This window comes from Haemaphysalis longicornis, unplaced genomic scaffold (genome assembly GCF_048455015.1).
Source record: "Haemaphysalis longicornis isolate Haplotype H1 unplaced genomic scaffold, Haemaphysalis longicornis Haplotype H1 scaffold_3, whole genome shotgun sequence".
Lineage (NCBI taxonomy): Eukaryota > Metazoa > Arthropoda > Arachnida > Ixodida > Ixodidae > Haemaphysalis > Haemaphysalis longicornis.
The window spans coordinates 48,199,697-48,223,882 of record NW_027526335.1 but is presented as its reverse complement, the minus strand read 5'-3'; the positions used below and the strand labels follow the sequence as shown (position 1 = coordinate 48,223,882).

At 44.6% G+C, this 24,186-nt stretch overlaps 2 protein-coding genes across 4 annotated transcripts in view; both read right to left on the bottom strand.

The window, feature by feature from the left end:
- Positions 1-17,459, bottom strand: part of LOC144174424 (cytochrome P450 3A14-like) — a 29,904-nt gene extending 12,445 nt beyond the window's left edge. The window contains exons 1-7 of one of the 2 annotated variants that reach the window (XM_077703134.1): positions 17,412-17,459; positions 11,655-11,751; positions 8,859-8,911; positions 8,040-8,136; positions 3,239-3,364; positions 2,707-2,944; positions 32-162 (exon numbers count right to left, since the gene is read on the bottom strand). In XM_077703134.1, the coding sequence (XP_077559260.1) occupies positions 32-162; positions 2,707-2,944; positions 3,239-3,364; positions 8,040-8,136; positions 8,859-8,890 (624 nt within the window). In that variant the 5' untranslated portion in view covers positions 8,891-8,911; positions 11,655-11,751; positions 17,412-17,459. Of the gene's footprint in view, positions 1-31; positions 163-2,706; positions 2,945-3,238; positions 3,365-8,039; positions 8,137-8,858; positions 8,912-11,654; positions 11,752-14,311; positions 14,488-17,411 lie in introns of those variants that run through there. The other variant, XM_077703133.1, reaches the window with a different exon arrangement.
- Positions 17,460-22,742: 5,283 nt separating this feature from the next.
- LOC144174421 (cytochrome P450 3A14-like) overlaps positions 22,743-24,186 on the bottom strand; it is a 47,806-nt gene continuing 46,362 nt past the window's right edge. For both annotated transcript variants that reach the window (XM_077703130.1, XM_077703129.1), the window contains exon 14: positions 22,743-23,436. In XM_077703130.1, coding sequence (XP_077559256.1) covers positions 23,359-23,436 — 78 coding nt within the window. In that variant the 3' untranslated portion in view covers positions 22,743-23,358. The remainder of the gene's footprint in view (positions 23,437-24,186) is intronic.

Here is a 24,186-nt window from a genome sequence, read left to right as displayed (position 1 = left end):
ACAGTAGGTCTCCTGATCAGAAAACATGTACCTCTGGGTGTTTTGCCCTCAACTCAATAATTTTCGCCGTCTCCTGCGTTAGTGCAATAGCGACGTATGCGCCAAGCAGCATGTTGATCCAGTGAAGTGGCTTTATGAGAGCTCCGAGGGTCGTAGTGCTTTCTGTTGGAAAAAGAAAGATGGACATTACAACTGTACTAGTGTGCTTGAGGAACTTATAGCAACATTTAGAAAACCGCAGGCAAACACGATAACCTTTTTTAAACCTCTTAAAAATTCCGTTTCCCCCCATATCCCCCAACAAAAAAACAAAAATAAAGTGGGGTACAGTACCCGCTTCAGCAAGGCTACGGCAAGTTTAAAGCCAATACTAAATAAATGAACAAATCTAGAAAAAAAAATGTTTTAACCCTTCCCTTTGGCTAATAAACGTTTTGCCACCGCCAGAAAAAAGTGTTTCTAGCTCCGTTAATTTATCCTGTATACCTTGAGAACACCTCAGGAGAGCACGATAAGCCAGTTCTCAAGACCAAATCGAAAAGTGGCCTTGAAAAGTGGCTGCTTCAGTTTAAAGCTACGAGAAACGATTATTTATTTACAGCCGCAACCGTAAATACTTTATAGAGACGCACTTTTTCTAACGGCATGCCCAACATGGATGGCGCATGCGCAGCCAAAGGCAGCCTGAAAGGAACTTAAATGAGCCATGAAGAGAACATACAACTTCGTTTAATTTGAAAGAACTATGATTCAGTATCTCACGCAGCTCCATTACAGCCACAAAAGATTTTTTCTAGCGAAAAAAAAAAGCTAGAAGTATTTAAACACTTTCAAATTTTGCGCCACAGTGACGTGTTATGAGCAAGAATGACGCCATACGGGCCAACAATAAAGTATAATTTTCAGTGCGTTAACTGCACGTTAGCATTCAAGTGATGCGGTCAAATGGAACTAGAGACCCCATTACAGACGTCCAGTCATATGTCGTGACGACAGGCCAGTTAGGCGGCCGCCAATCGCACAAACAAGGTTCCGTGACGTCATAGAAAAGTTGCGGGAAATTGGCTAAAGGGTCGCGACTGCTTCACACGTTTTCTTTGATATCTCCGTTATTTGTTCGAAGATTGTGATGATATTGGTATCATTGTTATCGGGACTAAGCACTCTTTCTAATAAACCCAACTTGTATTTTGTCTTCATGGCTCCTTTAAGCTTGTGGTGGGGCCGTCGACTGGCAGCCCAATAGATTCCGGACACCATAGATACAAACCTTTGTAGAGCTTTGTGGATGCCAGCTAGTTCGGCACTTTCCCTATCAACCATGTATCTCTTGGCATTAGAAATACTATGAGAACACTCATGTATTTCTTATGAGTCGTGAGTGTTCAATCCCAGATTCCTCTTTCCCAACAGATATGCCGGTATTGTCAGCGCCTGTGCTCGGTGCAGAGTACCCTTGCTCGTTGGTGACTGCTGCGCCTCGGGGTGAGGCAGTGAGGCAGTTCGAAGCTCGGTCAAATTAAAGGCAGTGCACTTTTTTCTTTGTGTTGCGTTCGCAACCGCACTACGCGTGCAGCTAATGAGGACGTCAGGCCTTCGCATACACGCATTCGCAGCTAACGGACACGCTATTTTTTTAACGGCGATAGTATTTCTTAGGCTACTTAACGGACAAATTTTGGCCTGCCTATATGTCTTTCTGTCTGTCTGTGACTCGATTTAGCCACCCGGCTAAAAAAGAAACACGCTGCGCAATAGTCTCATATATCCACAGCCAAATGTAAACGTCTAAGACAGGTGTCCATGTTTATACTTGTCAACATTGTTGAACAAGAACAAAGCATTACGCAAATCTAAGGCAGAAGATCAATACATAAGTGCTATTTACCGTACTCTTTTATTAAAAGATTCATGTACGCTTGGTTTTTGCGATAGCAAATTAAATACTACATCAACTGCCGAAAACAGTCGCCTGCTTTTGCCCGCGCTACTATAGCTCCTAGCGGCATTTAAGAAATCAAACGGCAACAGCAATGAAAGGTTCCACTGCATAGGTTCCACGTTCCGCTTGGACTATCTTGGAGTAGGGCAACGTGGTTCTATAAATGTTGCAGTAGGGAGCGTGCCTCGATTCACGCGCGTCTCCGACGTACGGCAGCGCTGACATCAAGACACCCGACTTTGGGCAGTGGAACGCGGTAAATGTAAAATGAGCAAACCTCTCGCGTGTCATCTTGGGACAAACGAGACGGAAGAGGAACAGTATGATAGGTGAGCGGAAAAGAGGAGGGGGGCATTTTGACTATACTCTTTCGTCGAAATTTGCAACGAAAGAAGCAAATACGCGGCGATTTTCTTTTAGTTTGATGCTGACGCGTGCTTTGTAGAGCGCGTCACACCAAATAGCATTAGGCGCCGCTACAGGCACTTGACAATTCCGACGGCGACTTTTTCGCTCAGTGGGAATTCAGTGCGGCGATATTCATAACACAGTCGCCTCGGGTTCTCACGGCTGTTTGGCGGAAAACCTCAATGGACTCCTTTACCCGTGGGTCTGCTTCTCATGCTTAATTACTGGCGTTGCGCCGCACGCGGCGCCCTTTTTAGTAAGATAGTGAACACGAAACCTTTCGGAGTGTTTGCTTTGGTTATGCAACGGTGAGATTGCATTTCGACAGCTCCACGTGATCTATGGAATGTACTTACGAAACATAAAATGGAAGGGTCCCCTCATAACACCGTTCAGCAACTTCTTCGCAGCCACGGAAATGGGGTCCTCGGGGCCCAGCTGGAAGCTTCTCTCAATCCCGAATGACGTCCGCCCAACGAAATCCATGGCAAGCTTCTGGTAAAGGTGGAATGCGTTCACCTCCCGGCTCGATTTTCCATGCTTGGAGGCAACCTCGATGAAGACATCAACGCCGCTCTTCAGATTATCAATCATCTGGTAAAGTGTGGGAATATTTTCCGTCAATAGGGGAAAAAATAGGCCGCATTCTTTTGGCCAATGCTAGAGGTCAATTACACAAACTTTCAGCCTGCACCTTTTAAAACCCATCCTCAGCACCAAGGGGCTGTAGGTTATTACAAGTGGGTGCATTTTTCTTACCAGCTCGACTCGCATCTAGAGATTTGTTTTACGAAACAGTTAACTTACAGCGTACCCTTATTTACAATACAGCGGTGACAAGCCAGTGACAATGTAGATTTAATTTGGTGTACATCTCGTATACATTACCTGCTTAAGCTTCGCTGGGGTAAAGCCTGGAGCAATCGCTTTGCGTATATTTCGCCACCGTGCCCCTTCAGCGTAGATAATAGCGTGTCTGAGAAGAGGATGATTCTGTTCCATTGCAAGCGTGACCTGTAAGAAATAGCTGTCTGTGCATACATTTTGGAAATATTACCCGTAATGAATGGTCGCAAGAAACTTATATTTTTATTACAGGCAACATATATTATTTTTATACTTCAGCCGCGCGTGAAGGTGGCCAAAAACATACAGTTGGAACTCAAGGTCTGCAAAAGCTAGATTACGTATTACGTTAATTCGACACAAACGGCAACTATACGCGTCTTGATTTATTAATAGCGTTGGTGTTAGTCCCATAAAAAAGGACCGTGGTTTCTTTTGAGCCCTTCTCCATGTTCAAGTATTTGCGGAAAGATATTTATTGCTAATTTATTGATAATTTTTCTATTTATTGAAACAATGTATTGACCATTTATTAGAAACAAATGAATGGGTCATTAAAAGGCACAGCGAATACACGATTGTTTTCGGGTTTTTGATACCTCACCGTTATTCTTCTGAGGGTAGAATAATGTAGGTCGTTTAAAAGCTCGCATATAAGCTCGCATGAAGTTTATACGTGTTTAGGCTTAAAATTTAACTCTTAAACGGACATTTCACTATTCTAGGCAGATAGGCAAAATTTCTAGTTGGGTCAAGAAAGCGAACTTCTATCTGCTCAACGTCTCATGGAACGAATAATGTTAGGAATAACACTCAGGCACAACAAACGAGCTACCTGGATCAGGGAGAAAACTAGAGATCACGATATCATAGTTCAAATGATGAAAAAGAAATGGACTTGGGCTGGCCGTGTAGGGAGATGAACCGCAAACCGGTGGAAAATTGCGGTAGTGGAATGTATGCCAAGAGATGGGTATAGAAGAAGGGGAAGGTTAATAACACAATGGAGGGATGAAATACGGAACTTCAGGGATAAACTGTGGACTCGAGTAGCACAGTACAGGAACGGTTGGAGGTCAGTGGGAGAGGCCTACGTCCTGCAGTGTAATGGAGCCGGCTGACGAGGATAATGACCATTAGGAAAAATTTACTCGCTTCACTTTGCAGTTACACAATACAAAACCCACTTTTAAGTCGATTATATTTTTTTGTTTTTGATTGATGGATTTTCGGGTTTTTAACGTGCCGACGCAGCGCAGGCGATGAGGCGCGCCGAAGTGGTGGGCCCCGGAATTAATTTTGACCACGTGGGGATCTTTATCGTGCGCCGAAATCTGCTACACACGGGCGTTTTCGCTTTTCGCCTCCATTAGAAAAGCGGCCGTCGCGGCCCGTAATGGAACCCGCGTCCTCGTGCTCAGAAATTTTTTTCCTATCTTCCAGCCCTGAGAACTTGCTTTGTTGTCCGGTCGCGTGTTTGGTTTTCCAGTTACGATGCATACTTACGGGAGTCTCTTACACCGCCCCGTGTCTTCAATTCCCCCGGATGATGAGCTCGCGGATTTTAGGCCTACATATTAAAACAGAAATAAATGGGCTCGTTACTTTCCATGATACGCCTCCCGACGCTAAACATTTATTTATCTCTGGTGAAATAAACTCAGTTGTGTCTTTATAAAATTTAATTGCGAGCGATTCGACCGGCATATTCTTGATCATATTTAGCAGCGCTAAGACGAGACGAGAAGCAGAAAGGCACGGTACGAGCGCTGAATAAAAACTGAATGTTTATTCGGACCGAAAAACACAAACGAAGCACACAGAGATGCGCGTGCACCATTAGCTCCTAATGAAAATAAAGAAAGAATAAAGGGGTGAGCAGGCACACAGGGATTATCATGTTGTCTCCAGAAAATTAACCTCGCAATCTAGCAACGCAACGGAAAGCGCGCATACGTATGCTTCAAGTTTCTTGTAGAATGCAAAGGTCTCGACAATTTTCCTTGTGCGAGAATTGCTTGCGCACAGAGTTGACGGTCGCTCGACCGAATTTCGGGAGCAATGGACCGAGCAATGCACCGGCACGTGGAGCAATGGACCGACAAATGTGAACAAGGCATTCCTTTTGACGAGTTTTGATGCTTCGCAGACGAAGATTAAGGCAACGCACCCCCCCCCCCCCCCCCCCTATATTTTACCGCACGACAGCAGAATGGAATACACCACACACGACCCAAGGTAAACAAGAACCTTCAGATTTCTTGTCAATTCTGGGACAAAAGTTTTGCCGCTTATTCTTGGCCGAAAGCATGATATCAATGTTTAATTTATTTGCAATCTTCTTTAATGTGATGCGAAATGCCATGCAAATACAGATTGACCGCCAGTCCTTCACGGTTCCCCTATGTTTCTCTATGGCAGTTTTGCCCACGCTTCAACTTATTTAAAACCTTTTGTGAGACGGAAACAAGGGCGTCATTGGTAAAATCGGCATTTCTGAGAGGTTGAACTTGACATTAAAAACTGGAAGCCACCTTGTGCTCACATGACTTGGATATTGCCGAAACAAGAATGTTGACAGCAATGCCTGACTTAACAATCTTAGAATGACCCGAAGAAAAATTAAGCTAGGGTTTCTTCAACCTGGGAGCAAACTCCCAGGACACGTGGTTGTTCTTGAACGAGAGGGACAATTCCAAAAATTGAATTTGCCCGTTCACATGGACTTCGCAAGTGAATTCCAACGATTGTCCTCTTTTTCTGAAGCGTTTCAGGGTACCAATCTTGTTGCTCTTAAAATCAACCCTTTTAAAAAAAAAAAACCAAATAATCACCATTAACGTCTTTCTGCTCCTCGTATCATCCCTAGCGCTGTTAAATACGATTCCGAACCAACGGGTCCAAATTTCCTTTTTCGGAACGTTCTTCAGCCTCACGCTCTAGTAGAATTTACATTTCGGAGTGATATACATTTCGAAATTGAGAATTCTTTTACACGATCCCTTCGTACACCCGCTCTGTGTTACAAGGAAAACTTAATAAACTCACTTGGTTCGCAGTTGCTACACAAGCTGAGCCTGACTGTGTCCAGCCTGACGCGTAAGGTTATTTCTCATGGCTCTAGTCTTGACATTACCACAAAATAAACATTTTCCTGCTGCCTCAGTGGTTTAACACACGATTATTTTGCACCTGCGTATATATCAGGTGTTTAGCTACTCTTGGCACTTTGCACCAGGGCACAGAGCAGCTTCAAAATCATCCTGGTGGAGGCATCTACCTTCTAGAGCGTTGACTAGAACTGCACGCAAAAAGGACGGTAAAAATATAAACAATTGCGTGCGAAAAGGCCTTTCCTAAAAATATCACCTTTAGGCAAGCGCGTCGTTTACTGCAGACATCGAAGCTCGGTCTACGATCATGCTAATAAATCTCCGCATATTGTGACATATGCCTGCCCTTAACGTGATCAAATGTTCCAGGTAACGTTGAAGTTTCTTGCTGTGATGGTGCCCGTACAAAGCACACTCTGCACCAAAAAGGCTATCTCGAAAAGTATAAGGCATTCTTCGGTACGGAGCTTGTTCTGATACAATCCGATGCAGGAAGAAGTACACTAAATAACTTGAATTCATGAATGGGGAAAACGAAAGGGTAATTGCCTCGTAAGTGGGGAAAACAATGGAAGGGCGAGTAGAAGTGGAATGACGGGAAGGCGATGCATTTGTTGCAGTGGCTCCGCTTGCATGTATCTGAGTTTCTCCAGGGTTGTTTTATTGGACAGTCATGCGCTCACACAACGGCAAGTTGGAGGTTCCCGTGGTTGTACGGAGGAGAAGCTAATTTCAGCACGAATCGACGTAACGCTGTCTGAACATAAACTGAGGATTATAAACAATACTCCATGAATTGCATTCTTCTATAACAACAACAGTCTTATACCTGTGCTACACGAGTGTTTGAAAGGACATTTCAGTCGAATGACCTTCGAGATTTCAAATGACATTCGAACTGGAAGGAGTTCCGCCGATCTACACGGCGATTCTCAAAGGCAGTTGAAAGTTTCCGCATTCGCCCACCGTGTTTTGGTGTCGCCACTTCTGCCGTGTTTCGTTGTCGACAAAAATTTAATTTTACAGCTAAACTGAGCAAAAAAAGTTATTAGCGATCAAATTTGTAACAAACTACAAGCGCGCACAAAACCCGTTCTGAAAACCAGTCTTTTTTTTTTCTTTTTTTTCGCAGCGATGAAGGTGATAGTAACAAGTTACCTTGTGATCGCATAGCGAGTGATGGAAAACAAGAACAAGTTGGAAGTTATAAAGATTGCACAGTTTAAACCCCAATTTTCACTCGTAAATAATTGTTTTTGTAATTATTGCAAGCAGAAACTGATCCCGAGGGTACGACCGTTCGTGTTTCAAAGGCCTTTGAGACTCAAAGGTCAGTTGTCGTGTTCCTTTGACTCAAATGCCATTTTAACTAAATGCCTTTGAAATACGTCGTGTAGCAGCTCAAAGGTGTCATTTGAGTCAAATGGCATTCGACTCGAAGGCCATCGAAACGCTCGTGTAGCACGGGTATTACTTTTATTCTGAGTGCTATATCATGCTTAATGTGATGAGAATGTGAATTTACTAAAACGCGCAAGTTCGCAGTCAATAAACTCATGTAGAGTCATTTTTTGCAGATAAAGAGGGCTCTTTATGCATAAATTATTTTTATTTCATACAGGCTTATAAATGATTGACATGTTTACTGCCCTTGGCGTTTTTCATGAATTGCACTATCAAAACGTTTCTTGTAATTCGTCAAGGAGCTTACAAATTGCCGAAATACATACCCCACGATCCGTAAAGTTCTTGGAGTTGCGCACAAACACATATTCCAAGAAATTGAGGTCTTTGGTTACAATGAAGGGGACATCTCCGTCGTAGAAGCTGCGATCATGAACAGAGGATTACTGTTCTACCTGGACGCTATTGCAAAGTCTTCGAAGGCGTTGTCTCACAGTTTTTAATGCTGTTTTATCCTTAACAACGCGATTCCTGCTAAAAATTAATAGGCTGAGATCCAGGAATGTTACTTCAAGTTGTAAATATTTAATCGAAATCTCTGTATTGCAAGAGCGGTAAGCTGTACAACTGGAAGATTCAAAGCTCATGAAGTCACAAATATTGTATGCTGACTCGGCTATTAAGAAATTCAATAGAAGAGCCTCATCAACAATGGACCGCGCTTTGATCGCATTTTTTTGTTATTCTTAAATTGGCGCTATTTATAACCCCCGACTCTGCTCCAAATAACTGCGCGTGCTCAATACACCACCACAATAATCAATCAAGGGGCTCTTTAAATAAAGCGCAAGATCTGTTCGAGACAGGCATTTTTCTTGGCTACATTCTGGCGACGGGAATCTATCGTTTCGAAAAATAGCTGCACAAGAAAATTAAGGTTTAACACGGAAAAACTACACGTGGGTACGTCATGGAGGAGCAGTTCGGGTCAACTTGAGGTTAGAAACGTGCATAAAACCTCATACACAGAGATTTTGCATTTTAGCAGCCATCAGAATACACTTACTGCGGCTGAGAGTCGAGGCAGCGCAATTTTGGATAACAACAGACAACCACAAATCTAACATAACCACATCTGTACTTACCCGAAAGTGTCCCCGTACTTTTCCAGCCACATTCCGATAACTTTATGGTGATCCTGCCGGCATTGATTAAGAAAATAGCGAACGTAAGGTATAAATTTCAAGCTCATCGCCCCAATGCCTTTTATACCTTTTATAGCCCAACTGCTAAAGACATTCGTTCACATGAACAAGCCGGTGGGACCAAAATAAGTTCTCCACATTCTTAATCTTTTCCTGGAGTCGCCTCAACAGTGTTCAGGGTAGAGTAAAGCTAACAGTTCACATTAATGTCTGTGACTCAACACTGCTTCACATAAAAAACAATTTTGTGCAAACCCGTGACATTATTTTTTTTATGGAACCCACCATAAGAATGGCGAAAACTGCTTGTTACCCGAATAACTCATGTTTTTCACGAAGAACACGTTTTAGTTTTTAATTCGTTTTCTTCGTGAAAAAACTGTGTGTACACGAAGCAAGAAAAGACGCTCGGAGAATTTTTACACTCAGCGAACTTAAGCACGATAAAGTGGTTTGATAACATCAGGCTGCCCTTACTTGGAGATTATTCTCGCGTTTTGTAAAATAAAAAGTGCAGTGTTAACGTTGCGACTTTGGCTGGTTTTGTGCTCTCCTTAGTACTAAAAAGGCAGGAAGACAGAGCCTAAACTATCTGGACACTTTTGGTTGTGAGCTACGTTTCTGCCCTAAAGGTGCCTCGAAAATAACATGCAGCTTGGCACTTTGAAATTGAGCAATTCATGCCACCCTGCAATGTTGTTCGGCCGAAACAACTCTTCCAGTGCACATGAACTTGCATTATTTCGAACTCCCCGCTGGAATCTGAAGCTCTAATTCGGGCTAAAATTAATTTTGTCATCTATGTGGTGGGTGGGGGGATGCATGTGCGAAGGGTACGTGTGAAGGCACGCACACTTGTAGCAATATAAAATCGGCTTCGCGTTAAAGTGAACTGAAGCGTTCCCCTTCCCCAAAAACATGGCCGCCAGCAATGCTTGTTCAAGTAAGTAAGCAGCTTTCCTGGAATTAGGCGCATAGAGCTCACTTGAACTCCCAATGAGAAAACGGTCCTCCAAGGTTCTTGATATTTTGTTCTTTCTTCGAGGGCTCAGGGCATCACTAGAGCGGTAGACGCTCTCGAGTCATTGCATTAGACGGGCCCCACAGAGAGGTTACTGAGTCCTTTTTTTTTAATTTTACGTTTTTTAGGGTGCTGCCAACCCGCACAGAATGGCGCGTGACCTCGTCTCCTTGATACGTTAAGTGAGTAAGGGAATTGTCTCCAGGTTTCGCATCAGATTCTAGATTTTTCTTACTTCCCTATATTACGTGCAGCTCACGTTTAACGCAACGTATTTGTTATTCTGCATTGGTAAACTTTTGATTTTGGCGAAGTTGTATGTAGTCTTCATACACTATTTAAAACGGCAATTGACAATCAGCTCCACAGAAACAAACAATTTTTCACTTCTGCTTTTCATGTGTTTTAGGCGGGGTCAACGTTATAAGCTCGTCTAAACATAATGACAATTTTAAGCCAAGCAACTTAAAATCATACACTCTGCGTTTCGGCCTCCTCCGCTGCTGCTTTAAAAGGACCATGACAACGGTATACAACCCAGGGTTAGGGTTAAAAAGTAACAAAAAATTAAAAACAATGTTACGCGTCGGGGCACCTATTCACACGCTAATCAAGTTTCTGGTCGAGGTTCCCTGGAGGCCTGTATATGCATCGCGTATTGTCGTCAAATACAGACGCAAAGTTGAGACGTATACGTTCCTTCAACTCAATCGAGATAGATGTGCTCAAAAATGATAGTAGTGATATTTCATAGCGACAACGGAATTAAGAAATGACTACACTAAATATGCTTACGGGACGCCAAGAACTAGGTGCCACTGATGTGGTTTTTGTATCCATGGCACGCTGAGAGGCCAGGTTGGTTCTGCCCAGCTCAGAACGCCTTCCACCGCTACAAAGATGATGATGATGATGCTATTGGTTTCTCCTTTGTAGCGGGTTGATGACGTGTCATCTTACCAAAAGGACTAAAATACCTATCTTTTATACTCTTGGTTTAATAATAGCGCTGCTTAGGGAAGGCACAAAGAACTTTTTACGCACAAAATATTTTTTTTCCTGTTACAGGTGGTAGCTGTCCTATGCTATTCTACTCTCTGCTTTTCGTCCACCAGCATTCTAATATTTCTTTCGTCACATCAACAGCCTTAAGTTAATTTCCTCTGTGCTACCCTTAGCTCCCAGGGCTTCTGGAAGCCTCATATATCCCTCGTGCAGATTTGGATGGATACCCTCACATTCTAACACTATGTGCCGTATAGTTTCTGTTTCTTTTTCGCAGACCATGCAGACCCCATCAAAGCAGTAAGCCATCCTTCTCCTCTTCCTCCTTCCCCTCGTCTTCCTCCGCATCATCATCACCACATTGGCTTTCTGGTAACTGCTGCGCTGCAGACAGAGAGGCACGCGGCACATTGCTTTTTTCTGTTTTATTTCTGCAGCAAGGCCCATTGCGCACACCGCAGCCAATGGAAATTTTGGAATTTGCAACAGAGCGCTCACGTCGGCGTTCTCGCTCAATGGCACGGGCCAGCTTCCGCATCCATCGTTGAAATTAAGAACAGTATTGTCTTTCGCCATATGGAAGTGAACATCTGTCATTATCTTCATTGTCGTCAATCGATTTTTTTTCAGAACGATATCTTCGTTATATGTTTTTCGTGACCCTCTTTCTTCCATGTATTTCCTATAAGTGCAATAGGGCATCTGCTTACCGTTTGGTGGTATTCGCGGATGTTGCCCCACAGCAAACTTGGCTCGGGACCTGGTATTCCCAGTCGCTTGAAATAAGAAAAGTGCCTCCGTCGGCATCTGTAGGCAGGAGGCGAGAATAAGCAGTAAGCGGGAAAAGGCTCGCTACTAATGCTAAGCCTTGTAAAATTCTCGGCAGCAAGTTTCGAATTTATCAGAATTTGGACTGCAAACGACGTTGTGCCACTCCTTGCTATGGCTGAACTTCCACTGGGCCATCAATAACAAAAGAAAAGCAGAAGCGGAGAATATACAATCAGCCGAAAATAATTGCGTTTTATTCAGTTATTAAGGGAAAAGCATCACGTGTCTTGTCAAACGCTAAAAGGGACCGTCGTGTAGTCGTCCAACAGCGCTTACCTAGCACCTTGGCAGAATGGAACAGAAATTAACCTGAGAGGCGCACGTGGCGGCACGTGAATAAAACTGGGACACGAGGAGAGAAGCTTTGATTGTGGATAAGCTGCAGCACGAAGTAACAACAGTCTGCCTGACGGAGTAATTCGCGTCAAAAAAAGAAAAAAACGAAAGCGAAAACAGACGCAAACGCGCTGTCGCAGTAAATGAGTCTGATAATCGCTATGCCTTCGCCTTCAAAGCACGTAAACCCACTATAGTTTCCGAGGGAGATTTTAGCGCCAGACTTTATTCAAAAACACTGTTTTTCATCATCAAATCTGGCAGAAATGCGTATGGTGTGCCCAGTGGGTCCTCCTAGTTTAGTAATAAATAGAAGCCTATCATTCATAGAAAATTACGATGTTGGTTGTCTCGCATTGAATAGGCTTCAGCAGCGTGCAATCAGTCCTCCTGACTCGTGCTCAACATAAAGATATGGAAACTTTTAATTGGTTATGCTAAGTTTCCCATAGCAGCCTGCAGTTCCTCCATTATCCACCATTCACGGAAAGGCCTCAGGAAAATGTCCAAATTGGCAGTGGCGACCACACAAGGGGTGAACACTGGGCACCTGGGGAGGTCTTCCATATTGTTCGCGAAACTTGAAACTACAGGCGATCAAAAGCCCATTTCCAGCGACATCATCTGCAGCGGTGTCACTGATGCGTGGCCTCAAGATGAGTAACCAATGTTTCTAACATAAATATGTTGAAGTCGAAATGGCACTTCGTTGGGTTTTAAACATGCATGACAGAGGTCGTTTTGTACCTGAACACGACATTGTTTCACCGAAAAGTTAAACATTTAGTGGTTGTTTCAGAGCAATATATTCTGAAATATTAGCGTTACCCAAAAGCAAACCGTCTTCAGTCATGGTTATCCAGTGAAGCTGGGAAGCAAGATGGAGAAGAAAGGAGGAAAGGGCAGCTTGGTTGTCTAAACCACATGTTTCGCTATCTAGTACCCACGGGTTCGAATCTGGACCGATCTCTCGTATTGACCAATTGTTCCAGTCGTTATCTTACGAAGAAGGATAACCCTTAATTAAGCGTATTATCAAATTCATTCTCATACACTTGTCGCACCTAATTTTGTGCTTCTTTTTCCAGAGCTGTGTTGCGTCCGTCTGGTGATGTTTGACCTCCACTTCATTAACTCATACAGACCCGGTCAAGAACCTCCATTCAAATATGAAGCAGACACCTGTCTTTTCACATCAATTTAAAACAGATCGCATGAAGTGCAGTGCAATGTTTCGGGCATTGATACCCGTGTTTGAACATATGGAACAACTGTAGTGCAGCTGGTTATTCCTTTAATCTCCATCCCAGCCCCTGACGCGTACATTCGCAATGCGCTATTCGATTTTTAAAGCTATGTGCCTGAAACGTAGGTTTCACTAAAGTCATGCCAAGGTGCTCGATATGGAATACAACGCACAAGAAAAAGAAAGCACCTGCGTAAACAGTAAAGCAAATGCAAATAAAAATTGTGTGTAGGTTTAGAAGTTTATGTCTATAGATTACAAAAAATATACGCCTGCTAATATCAAGGTAGGTGTTAAACCTGCAAAGAGAATGTTCTGCCGTTTGTACTCTTGCATCTCTGCAAATTACTCCAAGCAACATCACTCACTTCCCCTTCCCACCACCGCATCACCTGTTCTACTCATTTGTGTAGTCATCTTTCGTTTCAGTTTACCATCGTTCAGCGCTTTTTTTTTTCGTTCGTCTTTGGTCCTGTTCCGCTGGTAAACATGTCGTATCATGCTCGTTACCAACTAGCCCATTTCTGCCTTAAATATTATCTACTTGTTCAAACGAACTCACTTTTACCTGGTTTGGAATTTCAAGGTGTGGTTGCACCTGTTTCAGTTTCTTCTAAACTTACAAAATAGCCGAAGAGTCTACCAGACAGCTTCGAAAAAATGTTTTGTCTATTAAAGGCTCTGGAATACTTATAACATTCCACGGGATAGCTGTTAGAGTTACACGGATAAAGCGGTGGAATGTTTTATTTTTAAATTCGTTCGCAACGAGGCGTTACTTCGGGTTTTACAAATTCAAATAGTTAACTATGACACTGCTTCTAACATTCGCAACATTTATAGTGTGTGCGCACTGAAATTAACTTCCAGAGAAAACACTTCCGCAAAAGCGAACTGATTCTAACGCAAACAAGGCTAATGATCATAAAAAATAGACAAGAAATGTTTACTTACAAGGCAACACCAGTGACCAGGAATACCAGAAGAAATCCAAGCAAGGTAGCCACGAGAACTACAACCATATTTCTGCAAGCGAGGAGCGTGTTTCCTACGTTGTAATTTGCCGGCTCCTCGCACAAAAACAAAAAAACACTTTCCAGCTGGGTCCGTCCTAGCTCGAGTTTATTCGACCCAAGCTCTGCCACGTGTGTCCGTTTTTATTTTTCGCCATACCGTGCGATTGTATCCTGGCTGATCAGTTCATGATAACGCCTTCCGAAGCGTTTGTGCTCAATACACAGATAAGCATTATCCTCGTCCAGTCAGGCCGACAGAAACAGCCGGGCCGATTAGGCCAGCGACGCCTCCTCCGTCGTCCTTCTAACAGCAGGGCCTCTTTTTGGTGGAGGTCCGGTGCTGTTGGTCGAGCGAAACAAATCACCTTCTATATGGGGTCCAGAAACATTTTATGCGAAGCTTAATTGGCCCCTCTTGCGGCCGTCCGAGGGCAGGCTAATGGCTGCAGTTTGTTCTACTGGCCGAGTGCGTCGGTCGTGGCCTGCTGCTCCTATCCGCCCACCGATTCGGTGGCGAGAAGGAGCACACTGAGTTTCTCAAAAAGAGGAAAGCACCAGATGGCGTAGCGCTGGCCTCCGAGAATGCAAAAAAGAAGATTGACGCGAATTGCGAAAAAGAGGGTGGACTCAAAGAAGTCCTTAGATATATACAGAATAGGGAAGCGGGAGATCACGAGGGAGAAGTTATTCGATAATACCACGGGAGGGCATTGCTTGCGGACAAAAACAATTATCCGCGAGCCGGTACAGGAGAACTTTGCGCAGGTTGCGGCAGGGAGCCAGAAACCATGTGACATATTGTAAGGGAGTGCAGAGGAATCCGTCCAGTCCACGAAGGCATCCATCTTCCGGAAGCCTTTGACTTTAAGGTTAATGGAAAGGTGAACTGGACAGCAGTAGATGCTTCTAAAAGAAGGTTCTAATGTTGGTGGGAAAAGAGCAGAGAAAAATTGGGAAGATATGCGAACATTGAAGTGATACTAGCACAAAAATTCCATCATGGGTTTTTTTTGGCAAGGTGATTGTACAGTGGCGTTATTACTAAGGTTACTGTGCAACGCCACCCCTTTACAAAGGGGAAGCCGCTAAGCATCATCAAGCATCATCATGCAGCGGCCACTGATACGTCGGCTGAGCAATTGAGCCCGCTACAGCAAAACTGCTCAAAAACGCTCCCGCGGCGCCGAGGACATCCAGGCCCGGCAAATGTGTCACCCAGAACAGGAACGTCTTCGCAACCAGCAAAACGAGGCGCAGGCCGCATTATGGCCTGTGGCGCCACCTACGAGTGACATCACTTGTAGGACGCCGGGTCTTGTTGTTGTCTGCTACAACACGTTTCCTCTGCGTATGAGACCGCGTGTTTTTTTTTGTCCACCGTCTCGCCCTCTTTGTGTATTTGATGCAAATTACCAAAAAAGTGGTGTGCAGACCAAATAATCCGGGCACGCAAACAGCGACTCACTTGCTCTTGGCGACACAACCGCGTTTGGGTAGTTGCTACCATCGCGACCCACAGCTCGTACGCAGCCAGCTAACGCCAAGGACGATGCCACTGATGCCGAGAAAAGTGCGCTGTAAATTCTTTATGAAATACATGTGACGAGATATGTACGAGACTGTGCGCGCCAGGAAACACCTTGTAACAGCGACAGAAACGCGTCGCTCACTTGGGATCTCACCGCGCGTACTGCTCGCACTGCTTGGTAAATGAATGACTACACGAGAACAGTGATCGGATTGCTTCGCCGCACACGCTTAAAAGTGCTGCTATGATCTGCAGTTTGGCTTAAGCAGTGCCTATTTCCCCAACAACGTTTTTATAGTTTAGCCCGGATGTGATTTACGATCACTGCCGTAGCCTGTACTCCGCACTGCTGATATGTTTACTTTTCGCGATAACTTCTCCGCAATGTATGAACGGTATGAACGCGAGTTTTAAACGCCTTCAAGCGGGTTAGGACATGGTTACATTTAGTTTTCATTTGGACCTCGGCGTGGGAATTTATGCAACCTGGGCTTCTGTCTGTTTACAGTGAGCCGACCTTTCTCTAGCATCAATTTTGAAACTCATGACTGCTCACAGAAGGCGAGGCTGTGTACGAGGCGAAACACGTCGGGGTAATGGGGAGTCTTAGAATAGGAGAACCGAGCGTTGGGCGCCCTCGAGAAGTTAGGGTAAATCAAACACAACACGCGCACACACGACGAGAGGGCCTTCTCCAACAGCTCGCAGCCGGCTTCCGATGCACGTAATCGAATGTTGGGAACTTGAGGCTTAGCAGATATTTCATCGCCGCTATCGTTACAATTGCGAATGACAGTCCCTAACAACTTTTCACCGCACTGTCACCCCCCTTCTCGTATGTGGAACTCTGTATCCGCGCTGATTGCCGTTTAAGCGATCGATGATCAAGATTCCTGCCACATCCTCGGCCGATAATTGCGCGCAGGTATCGCCATCCTTCGGCCACTCGCCACCCGCGCGTGAACGGGCCGGCGGTGCTGGGACCGACCCCCGCGGCCAGTCGGCATAAATCGCGGCAGATATTTGAGCATCGCTTTGAAACCCACAGCTGATGACACTACCTAGCACATTTTTGCACCACACTAACGTCCACTTCCACCGATCTGGAACTTTTTTTCCACTACTTGTGTGATTTTAAAAAGAGGCGACAAGGTGTTGCTGCCGTGAGCTGCGTCGGTTCGAGCCGCTCCGTCGGCCGTGCGGGCAGGCACGGCAGGTCCGTGGGCGGAGCGTTTCTGCGAGCAGTAAACGCTTCATGATTTCCTGCTTTATACATTTCATGCAAACAAGGCAAATCTAGAAACTTGACTCGGCGATCGTCGTAGTCGACGTTATTGATCGGGGAAACGAGCCGCAGCTTACGCTTCTTCGCCTACGTCATACACCACCACGCTCGAGTTGTTTGCGGAGAATGTACCAGAGTTGATGCGGTTATAAGTCCACAAGAAATCAAATTGCGCGTGAAGCACTGAGAATTAACTTCAAACGACGTAAATTGACACGCAAATACCTTTAGAACGCGCGTCCTACACGAAGCGTCACGCGCTGCGAGCCAACTACGCAGCAATATAGGAACGGTGATCCCGTGATCGTACAAGTGACGTCAAAACGACCGCAGCGCCGGCCAATGTTGGGCGTGCTGGCTCAAACACGCGCGTCAAGGCACCAACGCGTGGCAGCAACGCGTGGCGGCCTGCATATGCCTAGTATCAGCTATTTTGTGTTTTTGCTTGTGCTGTATGAGGGCGCTGAGACGTGCACTGTTTTACTTTGTCTTTTATATTGTGCAAAATAAGGGCCTCGCACGAATAACAAAGCAGCAGGGGCTGAGATACGACACGGTCACAGGGTGCTTGCTTAACATTGAGTGTATTTGAAAATTTTCCCTGAGAGTCTGGCTCCCAATCCAAGACAGCCCTTGTTGAACAGTTAGATGACCGCATCGGCTTTTCCGTTCACACTTTACCGGGTTCTGTCTACACTGTCTTCCGTTTTCTTTAAAAAGAGAAAAAGGCGTGCATTGGATTCTATGTACTGTGAGGGACAGAGCCCCCAGGCAAATTGTTACAGCTTACGCCGTTCTTGCTCCATTTCCCAATGAAACGAGTGCAGTCCCAGCTGGACCCAGGTGGTTCCTGTTGTAAATACAAGTGGAACCATTAAAGTCATTGTCCATATAATGACTGCAAACCGCATGTTTTTTTATGATTGAGCGTATTGCTTTAGTTAGTGATAGATGGTGTGGTCTTCCGTTGGGAGTATTATGCGACGAAACGTTTGCAGTTGCGAGTGAAATCGCTTATAATGGATTGTAAATGAGTACCGATTTTTTTATGGGAGAAGAACCTTGCGTGTTCATGATGAAGCTAGATATTAGCTGGCAGGCAGCGACGGCCGCTCATCAGTGATACTCTGAGTCTTCAGTACTGACAGCTTGTCCGTTTCATGGTATCGAAACCAGGGCACATGAACGCCCTGACATTTATTTGATTTGGTTGGCCCCATCGTGGCACACTGCTCCATGATGACCCTTGTGGTTTGCTCGTCGCAATTACTGAGGGAAGGTTGGCGAGCACCTTTTTTACTACACCCTATATCGAATTCACACCTGTGACAGAAATGCATAACATGTACTGCTGAACACCCCCCCCCCCCCCCCTTCGAGCAACTTTCGCGAGTTCGGCTTGTTTGATTAACTAGCACCATACCATCCTGCTCCTAACGAACTCATTGTTCTCCCTTCTCAGACATTGAATACGGTGATTTGGACCATCTAAATTATGATTTTCATCCTTATTACAGTGAAAGATCGTTAATTCAAACTTCAGTAATTACACTTCATGGATACTTTGAAGGGTACGATTTGGTCCGGGCGAATCTCCATAGATACCTATGCATTTTCCCTTTCACCGCTGAGATTTCTATTTCAAGCGACTGATTTCTGTGTGTCTTCTTGAATTTTAGGGTCCCATGAGCACCCAAATGAAAATAGATCTGGAAGTGTACGTAATAACAGATCTAATTATGAGGAAATTAATTAGAACATGCGACAATTAATAATTCTATGTCGATCAGAGGCATTAGTTTTGCATATTTCCCCAGACTATATGGCTACATATACCTACAAACAAAAAATGAGCTTCGTAATGCGGGTATTTATGGATTTACAAGCTTGGGAATAAAACTCGAACCTCAATTTTTTGCAGCCTCAACGTTGTAATTTCGGCTTCACCGGAGCTGCTTATTCTTTGTAGTGTGGAGCTCCACTAAAATGAAACAACAGCGATATTTATCGCAATAGGCTATAATAAAAAAACAATTCCCCGAAAAGCTAGCAGTTTTGGTTTTGTTCTCTATGCGCTAGACGAACTTTTATGTGATGGCGTAGATTAACACTACCAAGAACAAAACGGTTAAAAGCCCATCAATTAGAATGCAAGGGGCCTCCGCCACGGACAATTCGATTTACGCGCCACCGCACCGGTAGCTTGGGGCCTAGCGCACGGCCTGAGGAATGGCCCCGCTGCCTGAACACGAGGCTGTGTCGCCTCCGGGATGGAGAGAACGAAGCGAGAAGTTAAATCGGGTAAAAGCAACCCCCATGGCGGACGTCTGGAAGAGGTTTCTTTGGGGATTACGTCGATGTGGATACGAATTCTGGATGTGGTGCCCGCTGACAGATGGCATCATTTCTTCAGTTCGAAGCGTAGAGCCTGTCGCTGCCAGTGATAACGAGGTTGGGGCCGACGAAGCGCCATTGCGACCATCACTCGGAAATAATGACAGCATGGAATGCCGCCCGTTTCTTCTTCAGTTTTGCAGCACGCGAAGAGGCGGCCATCCGCTACATTTGCTCGTTACAGCAAGAAGTGCTGGTTTTCGCCTTCAATGAAAAAAGGCTGCCTTATATCACGGCCTTGCCCAAGCATTCATGTGGTGACATGCTCTAGTGCTCCACAATCACATTGTAGTCATGGAAAAATGAAACGTGATCGCAAAAAATTTTGAACCAGAACATACAAATAGCAAATAGCGCGATTTCTTTCCATGCAGGTAAAATTTATGCGTGCCTTAATTACAGTAACAAAGTTGCGAAATGTGTCTTTCCAAAGGTAGCAATAGCGCACCATTATTGGATCTCCACGAAAAGTATTTTTCACTTTTGCGTGTTTTGATTGATATTTTCGTTGTGTCATTTCTTACGTGCATGACTGTACGTCTTGAGTACTTCACTTTCGTTAGATCGAACGTGATTAATTCGAACTCAGGTGGCGTACCCTTCCAGTTCGAAGCACTAGAACCCTCCACGTTTCATGACGCTCTTCAGCATAACTCCATTTGGAGCTACTCTGGCATTCCCGGTGGGTGGCGAAAATTGCTTGTATGCCAGCCTAGTGGAAACGCTGCTATTTTAAAAAGTTCCGAGATTCAGAAACTAACAAAAATAAAAAAATAAAGAATTTTGATTTCTCGGCAGCTGCACATTGTGTCTACTGTACTTGTGGACGAGACCGTGCAAGCAAAATTTGCCATCTAACCATACATTACGGGGATCTCCAGGAATAAGTTCTAAATGTAAAAGCGATTTTCATTCCGTGTCCAGTCGTTTGCCAGCAAAGTTTTGCAGTGCTCTTACATAGGCAACGCAACAATGGTTAGGTTTTATTGTCGACCCGCCACGGTGGCTGAGTGGCTAAGGCGTTGCGCTGCTGAGCACAAGGTCGCGGGTTCGATTGCTGGCCGCGGCGGCCAGTTTTCTAATGGAGGCGAAAAAAAACGCCCAGTGTACGAGATTTTGGCGCACGTTAAAGATCCCCAGGTGGTCAAAACTAATCCGGAGCCCTCCAGTATAGCGCGGTTCATCGCCTGCGTTGCGTCATCGCGTTAAACCCCACAATCAATCCATCAGGTTTGGTTGCCCTCATCCAGAAGTGGCTTCTAATACATCTTGAAACAGATACGGCCCTGGTGAGAGCAGCGCCAGATGCGCCGAGTGTGGCTGTATGTTTCATGTAATTTGTGCAGCAACATAATACAGCCCGGGGGAAGTCGGTGGCTTGCGTGGCCGCATGGTCTTGTTTGTGAGTGTGCATGAGTTTTTTATCTGTAGCGGCGTCATACAGGAGGAATTTACAGAAGGTATTCTATGTATGAAATGCTCAATGAAGTTGAAAGAATGTAGATAGTTTGTTACAGATCATATTTCAGGGTATAGTCTTTCTTCTTGGTTGTAGAATCAAATTGCCTTGGTCTCTAGCTCTGTAAGACGCGCAGGTAACGATTAGCAACCTTAAGTTTAAGTTTGGCGGGACGAACTTATACACCACAGCTCCTATTCATGTCATTACGAAAAGCAAGTCTCAACGAAAAAACTATAAATTCCTAATATTGAAAAAAAGGCGAATATTACTTGTTTTTTGCTAAATAATTTGCTCGTACAATTTGCAACAGACGGCAAAAAATTAGCCAGGGCAAATTGCTGATTGCGACGTTTGCGCCAGAGATGTTCAAATGTTTTAATGGGAGGAAAAAACTGGAAAATGCCCAATGAATTTTCAAAAGATGAGCCCGCGCCCTTGCAACCTGCATCGACACTTGCTCAACCATGTTTTTTTTTCTTTTATATTACATTAACTCTGGTCACATTCCACGTAGACAATACAGTCGCGTACATAAACCTGCATATTCATACATGCTCAATTTCGGTGGACAGTCCCGCAACATAATTTAAAATTACAACCTGGATTCACAACGACTCAAACCTCAAAAACAACTCAAAAACAAGGAGCGAAACCGCAATAAACTAGACGTTCTCTTATGTACCATTCGCATCCTTACAACTGTGATCTCACAATTTCATTTTTACACTGCTGCGGATCTGAGCTTGGAACCCACTGATCGCCCTATTCTGATTACTTCATCGTTTGTCAGAAATCACAATCTCCCAATGAGGGGTAGTGAATGAGGTGTTCGTGAATTGAACGTGTTACACGAAGGTTGTGGGTTGGGCTTCTACCTGGGAGCATGTTTTTCTGTACTTCCTTCCCTGACATGACAAAATTGGTATTTTTATGCAAAAACAATACAAAGTACCTGTCCCCCCCTGCGCCGCACACCCACCCACACACACACCGCATGATATCCTTGAAGTTTACGACTACTGGATGTTTTCTTTTGTTAATACCCAAGCCCCTCATTCCCAAATATGACAATATACATGCGTAGCGAGGGCTTCGAATATGGCTGTCGTAATATGACAAATAGCACATCGAGTCAATTGCACTTCACGATAAGATCCCCAGGTGGTCGAAATTAATCCACGAGCCCTACACTACGGCCCACCTCATCGCCTGTGTGTGTCGGCGCGTTAAACACCACAATCAATCAATCAATCAATCAATCAATCAATCAATCAATCAATCAATCAATCAATCAATCAATCAATCAATCAATCAATCAATCAATCGAAATCAATCGAGTCAATTACATTGGGCAGGTCATAAACACTCGAGTGGCGGCCCACGAATGAAAAAAATGCCCCCTTTACCCCGAGTGGTCGCAATGTCGCTGGCCCCGACACCCAATTGTAGGACAAGCGCATGCACGAAAACAACCCAGAATGCAAAAAAATATAACCGCCAAGATCGCTGAATTGGTAAACCGTTGCACACTATGTCCATAGCTATCAGGCCCAGCTCCCACGTAGGGTGCATGTTTGGTCCCCTTTATTTCATTTGTATTATTTAAATATTTTACACTAAATAAGTACGAACTTCGTTGCTTATGCCCCTTATTTGAATTCTTGAATGCTGGTTTTCCTCTCTATGTATATGAACAATCATAGCTGTACGTAATTTTTATTGAGCTTATATTGGGTACATACATTTTACTGACTCAAGAGTATTGATAACAGAAATCACACTCAAAGTTAGCTCTATGACTATCGATGCAAACGTTTAGCTTTACCGATTTGGCATCCCTTGCGATGGGTGGCAGAACTTTTTTCCGCCGCAAATACCTGCCTCGTCTTTTGCATCACAGAACCATGGGGAACATCACCTTTTTTTTCTGGTAAACACGTTCCTGTCCCGTGACAAGGAAATAGGGCCAATAGGCTAGTAGCGCAGCGCGCACTGCAAGCGCACATGACGAGCTTGAATTCAATTACGGCGCCTCTATGTGTAGAAACTCCCGTTGAGCTCCTTATAAAAGGTTATCCAGCAAGCTACGAGTGCATCTCGCTCTCACACGGCACCTCGTGGGCACCACAAACGCTCATTTGAACATATCACAGACCAGCATTAGTAGGAAAAATAAATACATCGGCATACGCTCCAGTTGAGATGAAGAGAAAATTTGACAACTATAGGTGGGACGAAAGATATAGGTCTTGTCAACTCTGGACTGGCAGCTATGGCTTCCTCCTTAGTACGTTGTGATTGGCCAGTCAGGATTGTTTACATTCGACGAAAAATAATCCAAGGCCCCGTACTTGGCGATGCGACCATGGCACGTGACCTGATTCCAAGAGAACCCTGCAGAAAAAAATGCAAAAGAAGAAGTCACCACATCACAAGGCACATACAAGTATGGTGTTCTCGTATGGAACGTGTACAGGGGGGTCAGCCTTTAGAGGACACACGCCATCTTTTTATGCTCTGTAGAACGCCCGCCAATGTTGGCGTGCAGAAACCAAAAGACCATGCAGACACATCAGCTTCACAACATCCATGACAAGCATTCGCAGAAGTGTCGGCCATACGCTCCGGTGTTCCACTTAGCATGAGATCCCCCTATACATGGGGAACCCCAAACCGCAACAAAATTTCCTTCTCGGAGTTTAATGTGCCGATGCTACACCTGGGGTATGCCGCGCGCAGTATACGAGGGCTCCGGAACAATTTTGACCACCTGGGAATCTTTAACGTGCGATGGAATCTCGTAACCCAGGCGTTATCGCTTTTCGGTTCCGTCTGCCCATTCCAAAAGGCTGATATGCCCTCTTGGGAACGCTGTACTAATTCTCTGGTGAAAACCTGAGTTTTTTTCCTTCCTTATGGACTTCCTGTTCAGTTAGCGTCTTCATCTCAGTGTATTGTTTAGTCGCGGAAGATGAAACAAAGGTATTGTTATGCCTAAAACACTATTAGTTATGAAACAGTTTTCGAGCGCACCCGTTGAACCAACTATGGGTGTTAATGTGCCTTCTAGTAAAATGTATACGGTGTTGGTCAGCGGTCCGATCTAACCGCACAGGACTGCTATAATGTGCATTAAAATATAAC